This window comes from Lampetra fluviatilis, chromosome 1 (genome assembly GCF_964198595.1).
Source record: "Lampetra fluviatilis chromosome 1, kcLamFluv1.1, whole genome shotgun sequence".
Taxonomy (NCBI): Eukaryota; Metazoa; Chordata; class Hyperoartia; order Petromyzontiformes; family Petromyzontidae; genus Lampetra; species Lampetra fluviatilis.
Genome location: NC_136275.1, coordinates 40,382,967 through 40,402,424, shown reverse-complemented (window position 1 = coordinate 40,402,424; position 19,458 = coordinate 40,382,967). Strand labels below are relative to the sequence as shown.

Sequence of the window (19,458 nt, the reverse complement as noted above, 5' to 3'; positions counted from 1 at the left end):
AACGACCAGTGATTTTTTTGTTAACGCAATGTTGAACATTTTGTAACTTCACATTGACACTGACCCAGCTCTCCTAATGGCTTGTATACTGTCATTTGTTAGGTGAACGATGTTGCTGTGAATATGCCATACAGGGACCCATTGTACCAATTCCACATCTTCAAATCGCAAAGCGATCACGTGCTGAGGACAAACCTGGAGTTTTCGGTGAAATTCGGTAAAACTGGTTTTTAAATTCACGTGTAACCTGTGCGCACCCCTTGAGACCTGCTTATGACACGGCGACTAGCGTTTGTCTCGTTGTTTTCCGCAGGCGATTCCCGTGTTGTCGTCGAGTTGGAAAACCCGGTCCGCTACGGGAGTATGACGTGCGGCTTGCTGGGTAACTACGACGGCAGCGTGGCCGATGATTGGACCGCCCCGGGCTTTAGTGCCACAACCGGAGCTTTGTTTGGAAATTACTGGATCGTGGACTTTTTGGGGGAGAGGTGCGTTTGCCCTGTATATGTAAGCCTTGTGAAAAGCGGACGAGGTACACTATTCGGCAAACTTCACACCTTGTGCCAAATTGCATGGGTGGGGTCTACTTTTGAGGTCAACAATGATATACATGTAATAACGCTTTGTAACGGCAGTTTAACACTTAGGCTTTCGATCAATATTATCCATAAGAGGCTTTTTTGGGTTAGATCGTGTAAATGTGTCATTAAACCTGCCACCACCACTCTGCGCAGCCAATTGGTAAGGCTTGTCATGTAAACAAAACGTGCCAATTGGTTACTCGTTCACCACACCGGTGTTTTTGGAGAGTAAACCCACAACATTTACAATTGGAGTACAACGTTTCACCTTGTAATTACAACCAGCATCATCAGGCGACAGCCAGATTTGTAGAGTGCCTCCTGTTTCGGTCTTAAATAGAGGGGGTGAATGTGGTGTCATCACCGAGCCAATCGGGAGGGGGGGGGGGGTGTTAATGTAGTCGTATAAATGACAATGGGTGTCTTGGTTTGGTTATTCAGTTACTCAACATATGTACACTTAGTCCTTTGGATGCAAAAACCGCAATATCTGTTATTGGTGGCTTGCAGTCAATCACCATCGACATATGCCGACGTGTATGCACACAGTTGGTGTCTTGACATGCTTCCGAAGAGCACTAACGTGCATCTGGTGTGGCTGGTAGTGTTCATCCACGGTTAGAATTTGGGCCCTTGCGCAGTAATCATGATGAAAAACTGTGTCAGAACGGTAGATGTGAAATTTATCTTAGGATTTGTCATACGTGTGCACGTATGTTGAACTTCTTTCGCACCGTACGTTAGCCAACCGTGCTAGTCGGCGGTGCGTGGGAAGGATGACGATACTCGACAAAGCCGTCCGCACGCTCGTGCCAGTTTCGCCTGGCATGGCGGTGGGTGCACATACGGTCATCCAGGGTTGGTGGCTTGCAGGGAAATGCTCAACTACCCTTCCCCCCCCCCCCCCCCCATGCGTGTTGGGTGTCTCCTACCCTGGCTCCTCAGGAGAAGGTGTTGGACCAAATGGAGTCCCCCACTTTGCGCCATCTTATTGGTTTTGTTACACCCCCCCCCCTCTGCACTATTTGTTTTTCTCGGTGCTCTGGTTTTTCTCCCACGTAATGAACACTCGGGAGTGAGAAAAATACAGTGCATGCTGACGGTGGAGACGAGACAATGCTGCCATTCGCCATTTTCCCAACACGTCGCGAAAGCTGCATTTTTATTTTCTAATAAAATGTTCGTATACTTCCCCCAGCGGGCTTCCAGACGACGGGTCGTCGAGCCGTTTTGGCCAGCAAAGAGCCGGCACCCTGTTCGGTTCTGCCGACGCGTGCAAAGAGCTTGACGCCGGAGAGTCGGGTCCCCTGGCCGAGTGCAGCGCGACGGTGCCCATGGGACCCTACCACGCGGCGTGCGTCTACGACCTCTCTGTGGAGCACCTCATGGACATGCACGCGGGCCTCTGCCGGGCCCTGCAGGCCTACGTGGACGATTGCTACGCGGCCGGAGGACGCGTCAACGCCACTTGGCGGAACGTCACTGGTTGCAGTGAGTATTTCGGTTGCTTGGCTCCCCCCCCCCCCCCCATTGTTTGAGACGCAGTGATGCAGGGCTGCACACGAGGATGGAAGTTGATTTTATTCTCTGCCCTGGGGATTTTTTTTTTAATTTCACATCCTTGCAATGCACGTCGCAACTTGCTGACATTCTGGATGGTATAACCAGGGGCATGACGGTATCGGCAGACACGCTGGACTCGTCCGAGCAAGGGGGGGGGGGAGCATTTCCTTTTGGAAGGTGGGGGGTTTGGCCAGCTCTGTTCTCGGCTCGTGTGTTCAAGACTGGTCTAAGGTTTAGGAATGGACACCCCCCCCCCCCCTTGTACATGTGTGCATTCTTGTCTGTGAGCTTATAGTTGAGATGCTTCAGTGCCGAGATTGGGCCTAATAATGGGGGAGAGTTGGGGGGGGGGGTGCTTAATGATTCTTCCACAAACTCGATATGGTATTCCTGGCTGCTATATTGAGAGTCCTAAACATAACGTTCTGTCTGAACGCTGGTTTTTAATACGCAGTAATTATCCGATTTTGTATTGCGCCCTCTGCACCCCCCCCCCCCCCACAGTGCACAGCTGCCCCCCGACATCCGTGTACTCCACGGTGGCCTCCGCCTGCCCCGCGTCCTGCGGTGATCGTAACGCCGAGCTCAGCTGTGGCGACCCTCCCCGGGAAGGCTGCATGTGTCCAGCTGGGCGCATCTGGGACAAGGATTCCTGCGTGCCGCCTTCTGAGTGTGGATGCACAAGCAGTGGGAAATACTATTCGGTGAGGATATAGATTTTTCTTTGCTACTGCCACTGGCTGGCTGCTGCCCAACAGTTACCGCACTCGAAGGGAGTGATGCTGTAGAGGGTCTTGGACCGCCACATCCATGCTGGCCCTGCCAGACACGAGGTGGCGTACGCATTTGTACCGCTGGGTGGCCTGAGCTCTTCCCATTAATAATGAGCGGCCTTGCCATTCTTGTTAATGTAAAGAGCGATCTTCGGTGTTCGCCCCTCCCGATTTAGCATTGTTGGCTACGGTGCACTAAGTTCTACCCACGGTGATGTACATTTCATCGTTTCATCGCCAGTTGATTTTAATATGGGGAAATTTCTCCCATCGGCCAGAGCAGGAATTGTTAACAGTTGGAAGTTGCGCCTGCCTTATCTATGGCGATCTGTTTAGGCTGCTAATAGTAGGGCTTAATTTGCCAACCCCACTCGTCTCGAGCGGCTATCGCACCAATTGCGCATAAAGAAATCGGAATCTCAAAAACTTTGCCGCCGCAAGTGGTGCCAGCAATTGCCACCATCGTCTCTGGGTTGATGGAACCACAACTTCATTGCCATTGTCGCCCCCATTCCCTCTGCGCGCGTGCGGGGTTTAGGTGGGCGACTCGTACATGGACGGGAACTGCAGCGTGCAGTGCACGTGCATGAGTCTCGACGTCACCTCGTGCCAGCCGTACGTGCACAACGTGACCACGTCCTACTGCGGCGTGGACGCGGACGGCGTCTATGGCAGCCATCCCAGATGGGGTAGGGCACTGCCCCAACCGTTGATGGCGCGAGAGCTCCTCGTGCCCTTCCATGACGGCCCTGCAATCCGACGCCTGTGCTAGGCCATCGGTGGTTCTCCTCCCTCAGTGGGCTGTGCCGAGCGGGGGTGGGGGGGGGTGTTGAAATGTCTTGTTGGTGGGCGCTGACTAAAGATCGATGTCTGGATGAATGGGGACCACAGTGGTGTTAATTTCCTTGCTTGATATGCAGGAGGTCATGGATTCTATCCTGACCTGCCGCCTGCTGTATATTTGGAGTTTGCGTGTCCTGCCTCTCCCCATGGTCGCGTGGATTTTCTCTGGGTCCTCTGGTTTATTCCTCTACATTTAGAATCAACATCATGCGTTTTAGAGTATTTGTCTGCTATGTTTCCACATGATAAGCCACTGAGCTATCATTTGTGGCCAGGTCGCTTCGGAAAAATAACTGTATAGCTCTGTGGGCCTTTCCTGGTAAATTAAAAAGTGGTTTAGAATATGGTACTCACGAAATGTGGAGTGTCGGTGTCATCTACAAGCAATTGCGTGTGACGTCCGTTGCGCACGGCTCTGCTGTTGGATTGGAGAAGAAAAAAACCAGCCCGATGCCTCGTGAACCGTGCCAGGCTTGGCACTCTGCACTGGCATGGCTTGATCTGCCAGTAGAAGACTGCCTGTAATTGCATTGAAGATGCCAATTGTCACATTTAAAGCTGCCGACTCTTGTTTCCACCGTCCTCCCCCGCTTGTGAAAGCCACGTGTTACGTGGGAGGCTCGAATCGTTTCAAAACGTTTGACGGCTATCCGTACACCTACCAAGGGACCCAGCGCCTCGTCCTGGCGAAGGTGAGATGGGTCACGTGGCCTCTTGCTCTCGGGTTGCGGGGCCAGTGCTGTTAGGCTTGGCATAACGCCACGGCACTTTTATGGAAACTGGTCAAATGTTGCAATTACGTGGCGCAACCTGTGAGCCACTTTTCAAAAATGCAGATTTGCACATTTTATTGTTTTGTAGATTGCCATTGTGGCCTTTCTTACACTGCAGGATTGTGTGAGATGGTGGCGTTGTTGGTGGATTTAGATGGGGGAACGTCAGTCGTGGGAAATTCTGGCTACAAATGAACCACAATGCCTTGCCTGATCTCGTCACGAAGCAATAAAACCATCACGTGATCTCCGGTCATCCTCGCAGCGACGGCTTTTTGGCTAGCCATCGAACAAGGACTGTCACCACACTGCGTGCTTTTAGAGGCGCTTCTGTGGTTGTGTGGAACGCTTCCTTCTGATTATTAGGAAGCCACAGGAGCTACACACTTTTGACAAACTTATTTCTTCAGAACTGCATTGTTTAGTTTGTCCCATCCGCACTTCTGATTTAGCATGGTTGGCTACGTAGGTTGCCGAAAAGTTCACCATGCTTGGGGGAGATTGACAATGGGTGGTGACGACACGCATTTATTGCGGTTCTCTCCTGGAAATGTTTTCTCCTTTTGTACATTTACTGTGCACTCATCCCAATTCTTTTTCTTCCCCCAGCCATGTGGTTCTCAATCTGGGGAGGCGTGGAGTGTGCTCGTGAAGAGCAAGCCCTTGCTTCCCTTGTGGACGGGCTCCGAGCTGCTGGAAGTCCACGTGTCGGTCTACGGATTAACGTTGAAGTTGTTTCGTTCTGGTAATTTATTGGTGAGAATCTGTCCCTACGACTAATTTCACCGCTTTTTTATGCTTCGTTTACAGTGTTTCGGTCTTCTAAATGTGGCGATTACCCTTTCGTTTTGTCCCTACAGGTTGATGGCATGCCCACGGGCGTTCCGTTCATGTACCCGAGCAGAGATTCCCACCTCTTGGTCGTAGCGAATTCGGGCAGCTTCTTAATCCTCGACACTGCCGCCGTGCTTGGCTTGCAAGTTCACCTCGACTTGCGGGCGGGGTACGCGTACGTCCGAGTGCGCACCTCCTACTGGGGGCGAGTGTGCGGCCTGTGCGGGAACATGAACGGCGACGCTGCCGACGACTTGAGGCTGCCCACCGGAGCCATCGCCCGCGACGCTGCGTTCTTCGGCGACGCATGGGCGGCGGCGGTCGATTGGAACGAGTAAGGAGGGGCGGGGGGGGATGCTTTGTTTTTGGCGCGTGGTGTCGAACGCTCGTCCTCATGGATGCAACCGTTTGCGAAATTTGTGAACTTGAATTGGTGCTGAACTTAGGAGGGGGAGGGGGGCAGGTTGTGATCGCCAACAATGTGTGACGGTGCAGCCCTGCAATGTGTCTTGCCCGCGCCACTGCAAGTGAGCAGGACCTCGACCTCCCTCTCGGCAAACCCCTCCCAGTCGGTGTTTTGGCCGCGCTCTAAATTTCTGGCTGTAAGGTCTTGGAAGAGCACGTGCCCGCACTTCGCCCCCCACCATTCTACTGGTGGGTGGGTTGTGGGCAGGCAGGAGTGGTGGTGGTGGACGAGGTTTAACATCCCATGGGACCATCGATTCAACTGTCGATCCCGGCGAAGCTCCACGTTAGAATTCGAATTGTGCCTCCAACTGTTGCGCCGCCGTGGTCGGCATTCCCCGTAGCTCGCGTCCGCTCGCTATCCCTCGCAGTGGCTTTAAACAAGGAGCGCCGAGTGCAGCGGTGGTCGTGGACGCGCGTCTCCTGAACAACAGCTGCGCGAGGCTGCTGGGCGATGCCGTGCTGAGAAGGTGCCACGGCGTCGTGGACGTCGTCCCCCACTACGACAACTGCGTCGCCGACCTGCCGCTCGAGCCCGCCGTGCCGGCAGCCTGTCGGGCGCTGGCGGCCTACGCCGCGGTCTGCGCTCTCGCCGGCGTGCCGCTGTGGGACTGGAGGGCGAGCACTCGCTGCCGTAAGGGTCAAGCGCGCGCGCGCCTCGGCACTAACGAACGAGGTTTGGTTGACGTGAATGGTGTGTGACGAGTTCTCTCTCCAAGGTGAAGCAGCTGCTGCTGCTGGGGGTTCTGAAACGGTTACAACTGGCGGGTAGTCTCGTTGTGGGGCCGTGCTGGTGATGTCTGGTTGTGCCACGTGTTTTGATGTTGCCCGTGGGGTGTGCATTGTTTTACTCTTCTGTTGCAGTTCGGTTCGTTGACCTCGGTGCGTCCGGATGTGACGCCGAAACCACGTGGGGAAAAACCCCGTCGAGATTTTTAACAATCTCAGATTTAAGGGATCTCTTTTAGAATTGGAGGTTGAATGGGTGGGATTTTTCCAGGATATTTTTAAGTTGTCTAATGTTTGCTCTGTTAAAGAAGAAAATGACTGCCACATTAGAGAAATTACCTCTTAAAATACATTGACCTGGTGGGAAAATTATGTCAAGTATCCTCCTGGAGGGGCTCTAGTTACAGACGGTAGAAGAGGCCTTTCTGCCAGCCGTGGCGTTAACAAGGAATTGCAGGGCTACACTGGGGTAGCACTACATTTGTCCTGCAATGAAAGCTGCCCCTGCAGATAAATATAATGGTGACCAGAATGGCTCTTTATGTTCGAAGAAAATCTACTTTGGGGACACCCTGTTACAGCCTCGCGTCTGTTCTCTGCTGTCCGCCCCCTTGGTGTGGAACTATCCCCTTTGCACGTGCAACATCAAATGCGCTCATTACTACTTTCAAGAAACGTCTAAAGACCTCCTGTCTGGGTCGGTGTTTTCGATCATCCCTGATCTTGCCTCTGCGTCTCCTGAGTTGACTTGCCTGCAACAATCTGGCGTGTTTATACATATCGTTGTTATTATTATTGTATAGACATAATAAAGTGACCTTTATATTGTCTAAACATCTTAATTGTCATATTTTTAGAATGCCGTAGAGGGTAAGTGTGTGAATTTGCGAGCAACATGCGGACACGAAGCACTCTGGACCGACTTTGATCCGCGAGTGGGGGGGGGGTGGAGGGGGCTTTACCTGGCCGTGCATCGACGGTGCCTTCGCCCCTGGTCGCTCTCCCTTGTCAAACAGCGACCCTTGGGCGACCCTTGACCCCCCCCTTGGTTTGTGTCTCGCCAGTGGCCCCGGCGTGCCCGCAGAACAGCCACCACGAGGCGTGTGCCGTCTCGTGCCCTCCCACGTGCACCGACCTGCAGGCCGAGAAGGACTGCGTCGTGAACGCGCCCTGCCTGGAAGGCTGCTCGTGCGACTTCGGCTTCGTCTGGAGCGGCGGTCGCTGCGTGCTGCCCGATCAGTGCGGGTGCATCGACGGCGCCCGCTACTACGAGGCGAGATTGTCGGTCAAGAGGGGGTGGCTCGCGCCATCGTGAGGGTTTAGGTGGTTTGCGTTTTTTATCTCTTAAAGGGCGCTTGGAATGCCTTCTGGCAACTCTGCCCCTTGCTATTGCTGGGGTCATTTTCGATGTCCTGCTGTGGGTCTAGCCAAGTGGCAGCTGTCCCAGGTACACACAGCACTGACCTGCTATTGTGTCTGTATGAACTTCTTCCACATCATACATGGCCAACCGTGCTAATCAGAGGTGTGGGTATTCGGCTGCCAGCGGGGGGGGGGGGGGGGTGGGACGTTGCTAAATGTGAGGTTTTTCTAATGGGGTTTGTATAAACGTTTTACATCTTGTAGCAGTACCGCAGCGACCCACGGCTTGTGGGCAGTCACTGGAGCCTGGGAAGGGACAACTTGCTGCTCTAAAATCTGTTATGCAAGTTGGATAATTATGAGAAACTGTCGAGTGATTTAGTCGGCAATGGCCTCTGTGCGTGAACAAGTCTGTCGGAGGACTAACGCGACAAATATTGGTGAATAAAAACGTCGCCCAAGGTCATTCAGCATTGCTACGAGATGAGTGTACCGAGGGAGACGACCATGGTAATTGCTTGTGTACGAATCTGGAGTTCGCCGATTGGCATACTTGTTGATTTTGGGGAGGGAGTTGATGACGAAGGGGTGGACTGCGTTCGTTGACTCCAAAAGAGCTGGATTTAATTAAATCTACGCACACAGCCGTGACAAATCCTTTGGATCCGTTGTAGAGCAGCTCAAGATCGACCGTGTCAAGCCGTATAACACCCTGGCGCTTTACTTGGCGGAAGTTTGGACAATGGCATAATTGTAACTGATATAATCCACAATCCTTAATGTTCATTTATTTTAATCAACAGTCGGGTGTGGAAAGGCAAACTGGATTCTCAACGTCTGGTGTAGAAACCCACACTTTGTAGACTGTCTCCTCATTTGTCCGTCTTTTTCTTTTAGGTTGGATCCACATTTCGCAACGCCAACTGCACAAGTTTGTGCAAATGCACATCAAGCCGCCGGGTCGTGTGTAGCCCGTTCCCTTGCGATGGCTTCTGCGTCCTTAAAGATGAGAATCGTTACTGCGTCCCGAAGAAAAGTAAGTCTTGGAATTTTGCCTCGCTTGATACAGTAAATCTAGCTGTGACGGTCCCACCTGATGACGGAGACTTGTATTGCCCCCCGAAACGTCGTGCTTTATTATTTTTTTCTATTTTTATTATTTCTTTTTATGATGTATTTAATATTTATTTATTTTTACCTACCTGACTGAGGCATATAATGGTGCGGATGGGGGGGGGGGGTAAGAATATCACAACCAGAAAAATGGCGTTTGCAAAACTGACATCGTGAGAAACGTCATTGAATTTTATTTCACCATCGTGAAAAAATTCCATTGTGGCAACATCAGGAGTCCTTTTTATTTTTATCCGACAACCCTGCAGAACAGTGCCACACCGTGGGTGACCCCCACTACCGCACCTTTGACGGGATGACATTTGACGTCCACCACGCGTGCAACTACACACTGCTCACTCTGCTGTCCAAGCCGAGCTGCAGCGTCGTGGCCAGGCTTGAGCAGAAGCCGCTTTCCGCTACGGCCTCCACCGTGGCCCTGTACATCACGGAAGGAGCGGACACCATCACCCTGGCGAGGGGCACTGCCGTCTACGTAAGTAAAACGACATCGTAGTGAAGAGATGCCAACTCCCTCGCCTGGTGTGCCGGATGTCGCGTGTTCGATCGACGCCTGCTGTATATTTGGAGTTTGCATGTTCTCTCCGTGCTTAGCTGTGGCAGGAATTGAACCCTGGATGCTGGGTGCATGGCCGAATGCAGCAACGATTGCGCAACTTATCCACCCACTTTTATTTAGGGGAGGTTGTTGTACATCCACCAGAAATTGGAATATGGCAGTCGAGATGAAGGAGGTGCTGAGGGAATGTGGCTTTGGGAGGAAGACGAGCATGGACTCCCATGTCCCTCCTTTGTTTCCCTCTTGTCCCTCTGTACGTCTGAATCTGTGTCGCTACGTCTAACGCTTCTATCTGTCGCTTTGTCCTACGGAGCATTTTGCTTGCGTGACTTTTTTTTACCTTAAATTCAACACTGCCAATTCTGGCTGTTCAGATTGTGGTGGGGGTGTGAATGGAGAAGCCCAGTCTTTTGGACCCAAATTACTCCGATTTAGATCCCTGTCGACCTTGCCACTTAAGGGTCCCCTATTGAGAATTCTGCTACCAAATTGGATGTTCAAACAACATTTGACCTAGCAGAGCTAAAATGAACTTGTTTCTTTACGGAACGTGACACTTTTTTGAGAGAGCCCAAAGCTGTTGTCCTCGACTAATCCCCTCCACAGCTCCGTGAAGGTGTTCGCTTAACACCCACCGCAAATTCGCACGCAACAAATTGCTCGTTTAGAATCTAAATCGTCAAGGATTTGTCACACGTCGTCCACTAAGCATCCTCGAACAATGATGACCCTTCTTAAATGCAACTCCTGACCAATTACTGTATTGATTGGTAATCTAGCTTAACCCGACCCATCTATATTGGATTCGTGGCTCCATTCCCAAAATATTCCCGTGGAATCCTTGCTGCTGTCAGTTTGGAGTTGGCACCCGAATCCCCCCTCCAGCACTCCGTGACTGGGATGAGAACCCCCTCCTGACCGGAGAAACCAACTGTGGATTTGCTCTCCAACACAGCAGTGTGTACTAGTAACGAATGGGCATGTGCTGGTTACGTGACAAACCTTACTTATTGGCTGTGGGGAGTTTAACGACATTTATGCAATCTAACCCCCCAAAAATAACTTGGGAAAAATGTATTTTGTTTTTAATTAGTACAGAAATGTGAAGGGTAACGTGTTTTCTCCCTCCACTGCCAAGAATTGCCAAAATAGGAAATATTTCAGGATATTTGTTTGTTTATAGGTGCCCCCACCCCCTTCCTGATCTCTTATGACCTTGAATTTTCGTGCAAGTGTTGGCCTCTGTACCTTTTCAGAGCCAGTGTGCTCACATTGTACCTGGTAAGTGCATTGAGATTGTTGGCAAAGATGTGGAGGCTTAAAATGTCCTTCCCCCTGTAGTGGGGATGTCTATAGATCGATTGTAGTATTTCCGTGCAATTTCCTTTGCTCGTAACAATTTTGCTGACTGACAGCGCAGTACACGCTGCAGATACAGTACAAGCACAAACCCCGGTGAGGTAAGATGCCCTGTGCTTTAATCCGGAATGACTTGTATCAGAATTCCCACCAATGTCTTGTAAGCGTGTTGTGCTCGTGTCAAGAACTGTGCTTGTAATTCGGCTTCTATTCTCATTATCCTGAGAACCTAACACATTAAGGATGCCTCGATCCGGCTTGCAAACTTGTTTGTCGTTGGCTGCCACATCCATCCTGTGAGTGAAGCTGCATGCCGAGTTTGTAATGGTTTCTGTTTGTTTTACTTGGGCAGGTTGACGGCATTCGAAGGAACCTCCCTGTGGCCACTGCCTCGTTTGTCGTCCTGGAGAGCGCTGGGCACGTGGTCTTGTTCAGCATCGCGGAGCCGTACCTGGTGAGGTATGACGGCTGGGGCACGGCCATGATCGAGGTGCTCTCTCTGACCAATCGCACCGGTGGATTGTGCGGCAACAACAATGGCAGGGAGGACGATTTCGGCGATGTGGTGGCGTTTGTCAACAGCTGGGCCGCTCCTCTGAATAATTCCAAGTAAGTGCTGCTTTTGATTTATGATATTTATAGTTTTTATTGGGATCTTGTGGGAGATTTTTTTGTTTTAGTTTGGTTGCGTGTCCGCAATGCAGCCTTACATGGATAAGGCAAATGTGTACCGGTAATTGCACTGCACTTGGGAAATGTTGGCGGGGGGGGGTTGGCTACCACGGTGACTGTTGGGGGGGGGGGGGGGTGCCCTAGCACGTGGTGACTGTTGGAGGGGGGGTGGGTGTCCTACCACGTGGTCGCTGTTGTTGCAGCTGTGATCTGAGTAACTCTGCGGCGTTGGGCACGACGCCCCAGTGGGCGGCCCCAGCCGCGAGCAGCGCGGCCTGCTGGCTGCTCACCAACCCGACGGGGCCGTTCGCCGCGTGCCACGCGGTGCGCTCCCCCGCCTGGTGGTTCCAGAGCTGCGTGGCCGACGCGGCCCTGCCGGGCGGCCACGAGCCCACGTCGGCGTGCGCCCTGCTGCACGACTACCACGCGCTCTGTCGCGAGGTCTCCGTCTACGTCGGCGAGTGGCGGGCAGCCGCTCGTTGCGGTGAGCGGCGACGCACCGATTTGTTGGAGGTCGTGGGGCTTGATCCCGACGCTGATGCCTGCTGCTGTAAACATGTTGTTGTATATGTAATGCGGGCGAAAGCGACCTTCCGGATGTGACGTCACGAGGAGGCGGAGCCAGGTGACGTGGGTGAAAGGTAGGGGGTCCTTAAGCGCGTAAACCGGAAGGAGAAGTCAGTCGGGGTGTGAATGGAAAGGTGTGGGGCCACGCGGGCGTACGAGCCGAGGGGGCACCGTCAGAAGCGGGAGCCAATCCTGGGAACAGTAGGGAGCTACTGGGAGGTGTAAAGCTGCAGACAGAGATAGGCAGTAAGGCTGTGTGTGAGGGGCAGCGAGGTGGCTGCCAAGAGTCGCAGGAGCGACGAGAAGGCGAGACAGCACGAGGCTGTCAGAGCTGCAGCAGGAACAGCCAAGGGAGCTGTGTGAGAGTACAGCAGCGGAGCTGCTGTGGGGCTGCAAGAGCGACAAGAACAGCGGGGCTGCTGATGTGGACTGGAGTGACATCGGAACCAGCACAGAGAGAATAAGAGAGACAGCCGTGTGGGAACGCAGTACGGACCGAATAAAGGACACTGAGCCAGAGATCGTGGTCAAGTCTTTTATTACATATATATGACATTTGCATCTTCTCTCTTTGGTCATGTCGATTTTTGCTCGAGGGTTTTTCCTATTCATATTCGGCTGCTCTGAATTTGCACGCGATACCAATACGCCACTTGAGCTATCACGTGTTGCTTACGAAAATCACTTGCTCGGTGAGCCTTCCGTGGTGAAAGTTTTTAGTTCACATCGTGGTATGTATGAACTTCTTTCGCACCGTACATCGCCAATTGTGCTTGTCGGAGGTGTGGGGGAAGGACAAACAAACGTAATAGTAACGTTGCTTTAGACGGCACTGATCTAAGTCGTCCGAAGTTGGGGTGAGTTCTAAAAAATGTAGGGTGTGGTAAGCTCTATCATGGGGCACGCCAGACCATGGCAGCTTATACACCTTCGGGACCCTGGAGGTTTTTAACGGGGCGTTTTATTTGTCCTTCCAACATCCTGCGTGTTGTGTTCCGCCGTTTGCAGAGCTCGCGTGCCCGCCCCACAGCCAGTACACGCTGTGTGCCCAGATGTGTCCCCCCTCGTGCGCCACGGCTGACGAGGAGGTGGTCTGCGACTGGCCCTGCGTCGAGGGCTGCCAGTGCCACGTGGGCTACTTCAAGCACGACGGCGACTGTGTCGCGCAGGAGGACTGCGGCTGTGTCGAGGAGAGCAGCGGCGGGGGCTTCTTTTACCACCCGGTGCACGACTCGCGCCGAACGTGGCTGACGCCGCTCTCGTTAACCAGGGGGGGGGTGTGACTACTACGACTCTCACTACCCCTGCACCACCAGTTTTAGCACGGTTGGCTACGTACGGTGCAAAATAAGTTCTACATCTAAACTCTCAATTTCCCACCCCTAGGAATTTACCGCCACGGAGTGGAACTAATGCAACGTGAGGAGGGCACTCTATGATTTTTTTTAACCTTCTCGTGGTGTTTTATGTCTTGGCCGAGGCTCTTGCCATGTGGACCAGTCTTGTCAGATTTCACCAAGCTAGAAGCGAGTTTGATCCCGGTGTTAGTATTTGGATTGTGGTGTAGCCAGGAGATGGTAGCGTTCTACTCTTCGTGAATCTTTCACTGCAGAGATGGTGGTTTGTGTGCGTGGGTTTATTTCCGGGTGCTCTGGTTTTTTCCCGCATCCCAAATTTGCGCTGTTGAGAAAAAGATCCCAATGTAATTTGTGTGCTGAGTGTAGAGACTTGGAGACTTTACTAGGTATAGCATTATTTCATAATTTTCCAAAATTCCTTGCGCAATTAATTTTGTTTCCCAAGCATTTAACTGGTATAGTACTGCATTTTTAAAATCACAACGTTATTTGTTTAATTTTAAAGAATAGTCAACTTTGGAGATGATTTATAATGTTACCCTTGTTGCATTGACTGCCTCTGAACAGATAAACGCGGAGTTTTACAACTCCAACTGCTCTCTGCTCTACACGTGCCAGCGCAACCGGACTCTGACCAGCGCACCCACCGTCTGCCCAGCGTCGCAGTGCAGACTCTCCGATGGGGCTTACCGCTGCGAGCAGGGCAAGTCGACTGTCCTATGCATTGAGTCGGTTTCCCGCTCATGAGCATTGAGGGCAGTACGTGCTAAACCACAGCCCTGGATCCAGTGCTGGTGGATAATTCACATTCTGATAGCTGTGCAGAGGGGTCTTGTGACCTGCGGGTCTCCAATTGTGAACAAACCTTCGTCTCGAGTGTCACTTGATGCCTTTCAACCAGCCCCAATAAATTAACAATAAAATCAATACAAAATTTTTGTTTTCGCTTTGGCTTAAATTCAACCCTAGTAATATAATGTTGATTGACAAACGATGATGCACCTCCTCCCCTTTGTATGCACATTTGTGATGCTTGTGCGTTTTTTGGCCACCCTTAACTCTGGCTACTTCCGTTTGTCAAAAGATCATCCGCGACTTTTTTTTGCCACTGCCGCATTCACTATAAACTTCTTGGTCTCAATTCCAACAACTGCCTCCCTTTTGTTTTGTAGCACGCACATAGAGTGCGTACCGCTATTCGGAGATGGCAAATAAAAAACCCTGCAAACGATTGCTGACACGTGGGGGGAGCACGTGGCGCGCGTGTGCTCTGACACCACGTGGTGCGTGTGCTCTGACACCACTTGGTTCCCCTGCCCCTCCCCAGATGGCCACATGGAGGTGGAGTGCCGCGATGAGCGAATGGTCGCCAGGATCCCGAAGGACGTCCTCCTGGGACTCGGCGCCGCCTCGCTCAGGCTGCGCACGCAGGCAGCGGGCTGCGCGCTGCTGGACGACGGGAAGTTCGTCACGTTCAACGTCTCGCTCGCGGGTTGCGGGACCGACATGGAGGTTTGCGCGTTGGGAGGGTTCCCTCGGCCGCGTTTTAACGAATTGGGTAATGTGCTCCTCACGGTGGAGTGCTCGTAATGGACATGCTGTTCGATTTGTCAGATTTTCTCCTTGGTCAAAGATCCGTTTGCCAGGCTTTTCCTTTAGTGGTACTCTGCCAAAAGTAAAATGATATTGCTCGTGGTGGTTGCAAATGTTTAGATTTTTCCATTTTACCAATTTTTAAACCACTTGTGCCACCGCAACCTGCACTGTCAAGAGACAGATGTCCATTGAGATTATTGTGGCGCCACAATTCAACCCGTTTGTGGAGAACAAATACAACGAACTGCTTCCAGTGCACGGTCTCAAACTTGTGAAAAATACACGCAAAACCAAATCCTCATTCAATTGGATTTTTTTGTGGCCCTTGAAAGCTGAGACTTGTTAGCTTGGTACACTTGAACCACCCCTTTTTTACCAAGGAGCCTCTAACCCCAGGGTATTGGCAGTGCTGCCCCTGTGCTCTACCTGACCTCTTGAGTCATCTGACCACTGCTAGGCACCAAGCCACATAGGACGAACAACGGTTAACTCGCCCAGTGGGTATCTCGTGGGCCTGTTACTAACTTTGTGATTGGTTAATGTTTTCCTGCGTCTACTCTGGCCAGGGCAGGATTGAACTTGGGCTTGTGATTTGGAAGGCGTGTCCATTCTGCCACCTATGTCTGGCATTTTTTCTCCTTGGCTTAATCTCTATTTGGGCTGGAATTTCTGTTTTTGTTTGGTAAAGGGATCGTTGGCATTTGTTTTAAAGTGTTTTTTTTTGCAGGAAAAGGAAAGTGACTTTGTGTTCACACAAACTGTAACCCTTGCGACTGCCGATAGCAGCATGGTCGTCACGTACGACTACATCAGCATCCTCGTCAACGCAATGTGAGCGTCCACCACATCACAGGTGGGGTTGGGATAATATGTAAGACTGATTTGAATCCAAATGGAGTTTTTTTTTTCGTGCAGATGCAAAATTCCAAGGTTCAAGTTGCTGAGTCAAGGTGTCTTTAAGGCGAATTGGTCTAAAATGTCCTTGGAACAGATCGCTTATGCACGCCTGGATTTGAAGATGGATTTCTACACGGATGCACAGTTTACGGAGGCTTTCTCTCCCAGCCAGTACCCACTGAGCGTGTCGCTGGGCCAATACTTGTACCTTCAGGTGTCGATCAAAAGCGGCCTTGACCTCGTGCTTTTCACCATAGACTGCTATGCTACGCCCACCAGCAACTCCCAGGACTTGGTAAAGCACTACCTCATCTCTGAAGGGTGAGTTGGAAATGTAGTTTTTTTTGCACGTGAACTTTAAGCCGTAAAAGTTGTGTAGCCCCCTGGAATTGTGGCCGGCTTCTCGCCGGTGGCAGGAGGGAGGAGCCCCTTCACTCGAACGTGCTCGACGGAGACTCTTTGTGGGGGGGGGGGGGGAGTATGGTCGCCTTCCTTTCAAAACTGGCCAGACGCTTGTTGCCCCGTCCTCGCAGCAGCGGGCTGTTTCGCCGGCTGTCGAACAAAGATGGTCACCGCATCGCGTGCACTTTCGATAGGAGCTTTTGTAGCCCGCCTGGAACGCTCTTCTGATTTTATTAGGAAGCCACTAGAGCTGTGCACTTAAATCATATTCCTGCGGAGGGAGCTGGTAGGAACGTTGGGTTGCTCGATCAATGGCCAGGGTCAACGGTGGCGTGGTGTATTCTGCAAATATAGCCGACTGAGGGCGGGCACAAGCCTTGCAGTACACGTGTGTACAGTGCCCTGTGCAGAAATGTGTACAGTGCTCAACTAAAGGTTTTATTTTGACCGGGCAGGGCCCACTGAGCTGTATACGATTCGGAAGTGACCTTGCCTCCAATGTTGGCTCAACGAATTGGCGGCTTAAATGTAGAGATTGCGTGCCGTGGCCACCTTCCCCACCCAACTTCTCCCATATTTGGAATGCACGACGGACAAAATAATCCCCTGTGGGCTGGTGTAACCAGAGATTCCTACCATTATCATCTAGATGGAGACGCTGCTTTATTTTATAATTAGTTTAGTTGCCCCCCCTTGATTTAGCATGATTGACTACGTACAGTGCGAAAGACGTTCAACACTCACTGAACGCAACCTCCCGATGCGTCTATCCGCTGGGTGCATAGGAAGACGTGCCCACTGCTTAAACTGGTATAAACTGGTACTTGCCTATGGTGGCATCCCGGCCTGTCAATCTGATGGTGATGACCCCTCCATCGATCTGCTGCTAGATGAATGTCTTTCCACTTTGCCCATGTCGGGTTGTTTGTGCTTCGCCGTGCTGGTTTGGTTGTTTGAGCTCCTTGGCGATTGAGCTCCTAAAATGTGGATTGCCACCGCCTGACTGGATTTAAATTGATACACCTGGAATTTGTTAAGTAACCCAACTTGGAGTTTCTAGGTAGTAATAATGTTAAATGTCAGTTGGGCCCAATACCTGTCCTACTCGACCAGCTATCATGCATGAATGATCTCTTTCGGCTTGTGCCAAGATTTAAGATAACGTCTCGATTATACTGCGTGTCCGAGCGCAATTTTCTGACGTTTTGCGCAAAATTCCTGAAGACGCTCCTAGCAAACGGAGTAAAAACGTCAGACCATGATGCCGCCGATCATCGCGCGCGTCGCACACTGAACACGCTTCGGGCGCTGCACGACGGCAAGAAGCGGCCCCTGCGCTTTGCTCTTTGTTACAAGCAGTTGATGTGGCCGGCACCACTGCTGGAACTGTCCTGCATTCCATTTCATGGGTACTGCTTGGAGCTTTAGAGCCGCACTTGAGCCCGATTCCCCTACTACATGGACGTGGTTTTTTTTAATTTAAATCTCGACCCCAGGTGCCTCGACACGAACGTCCACAACCACACGGCCAGCCGGACGACTCAGCGCTTCAGTTTCAAGGCTTTTTCCTTCACGATGGCAAACGCACACCACGTGAGTGTCCTATTGGGGCGAAGATGTGTGTGTGTGTGCGCAAGTTACCGGTGAAATTGGCGCGCATCGTTACGCCATCTGTGTACATGGCCGCTAATCCTCCCCTGCCATCTCCACTCCACCCCCCCCCCTCCCGCACACTGAAGTTCTACGTCCACTGCTACATGTTGGTGTGCAAGACAACGGAGCTGGACTCGAGGTGCTGGAGGGGCTGCGTGACGCAGCAGCAGCGACGGAGGAGCAGCAGCAGCATCTCGTCTGTGTCCACGCCGGTCTACCTGCTCACCCGTGGTCCCCTCGTGAGGTGGAGTGACGAGACTCCTGCGCTGGAAGGCGAGTCGGCGTGCGCTGGGGACTTCACTCTTTGGTTTCCATTCATACCGTGTGTCCAAACAATGTTGCCTAGTCGTTCTTGTCATTGCACCTTTTTACAATATTTGGTTTTTAATGGGCGGTGTCATTCATGCAAAACTGCGTCTCAATGTACACCAACGGCATGATATTATTTTAGGAAGAACATGGATTGTCGCGAGATGCACAGCAGCACACCTGTACAAAAGTCGACTCGTAAAGGCCCGGAGTAAACCAAGTTTTTTAAAAAAATGCGACTTAAATAGTGGAAGGGACTTAAGTTGGCAATTTATGGGAGAGGTGGGAGTGCATTCCACCCCTAGGAGTTGCAGATGCGAAGGCACGGCCACCCACCATCTGGCATTTCCATTTTAGGCTGAAATATCTCGTTCCAAAAACTCCATCCAGCAATTCCCTGAAAGAGGTTTTATTTGAGAATATAATAACTTTTTGGACAAATCCTTCAAAACAAGCAGAGGCCAGCTGCTAGCAAGGACTTGCCCAAACGGGGCCATTGCTGGAAATGTCATATTTTTTTGGGTGGGGGGGGTGTACATTGATTACTACTGAATTGTGAAGTGCTTGTTATTGTTTGTGCTTCTCCATCACCAAGCACACGCATCAAATTCTTTCTCTCTCTCTCCCCAGGGATGGTGCACTTCAGCACGCCCGTTTTGATGGTTGCGGCTGCGTGTGCCACCGCTCTGCTTGTGCTTGCCGTGTGTGTGATTAAGTTGAACTCTGGTCGTGTTTTTTTCCCGTGCATGAGAAAATAAAATGAGGGGCATGATGAGGTGTTCGCTTGAATCCTTTCATTTCCGCGTGGTGGTTTTTGATTTCTGGTGGTGCCAAATTGCTCTTCAACTCTGCTTTGTGTAACGTCGTCTTTTGTACCAGCAGTGCCTCTGGTGATTCTGTCATGGACGTGGGTCAATTCAAAGGAACCTAGTATGTGTGCAGACTAATAAACCTCAACCGAAGGTCGTGGGCTGAAACGTCAGACTTGCTGTGTAAATTATGAACACCAAAATCACAACACCATCGGGA

General features: G+C 51.5%; 1 protein-coding gene across 1 annotated transcript; it reads left to right on the top strand.

Moving 5' to 3' along the window:
• Window positions 1-9,352: 9,352 nt before the first annotated feature.
• LOC144931037 (zonadhesin-like) lies at window positions 9,353-18,587 on the top strand. The gene is made up of 10 exons (XM_078854964.1): window positions 9,353-9,532; window positions 11,328-11,584; window positions 11,851-12,131; window positions 13,223-13,437; window positions 14,140-14,275; window positions 14,900-15,084; window positions 15,896-15,999; window positions 16,323-16,386; window positions 17,964-18,060; window positions 18,207-18,587. Exons 1-8 carry the CDS (start codon window positions 9,353-9,355, stop codon window positions 16,381-16,383), a joined length of 1,419 nt encoding a protein of 472 aa, XP_078711090.1. The 3' UTR covers window positions 16,384-16,386; window positions 17,964-18,060; window positions 18,207-18,587.
• Window positions 18,588-19,458: the final 871 nt, after the last annotated feature.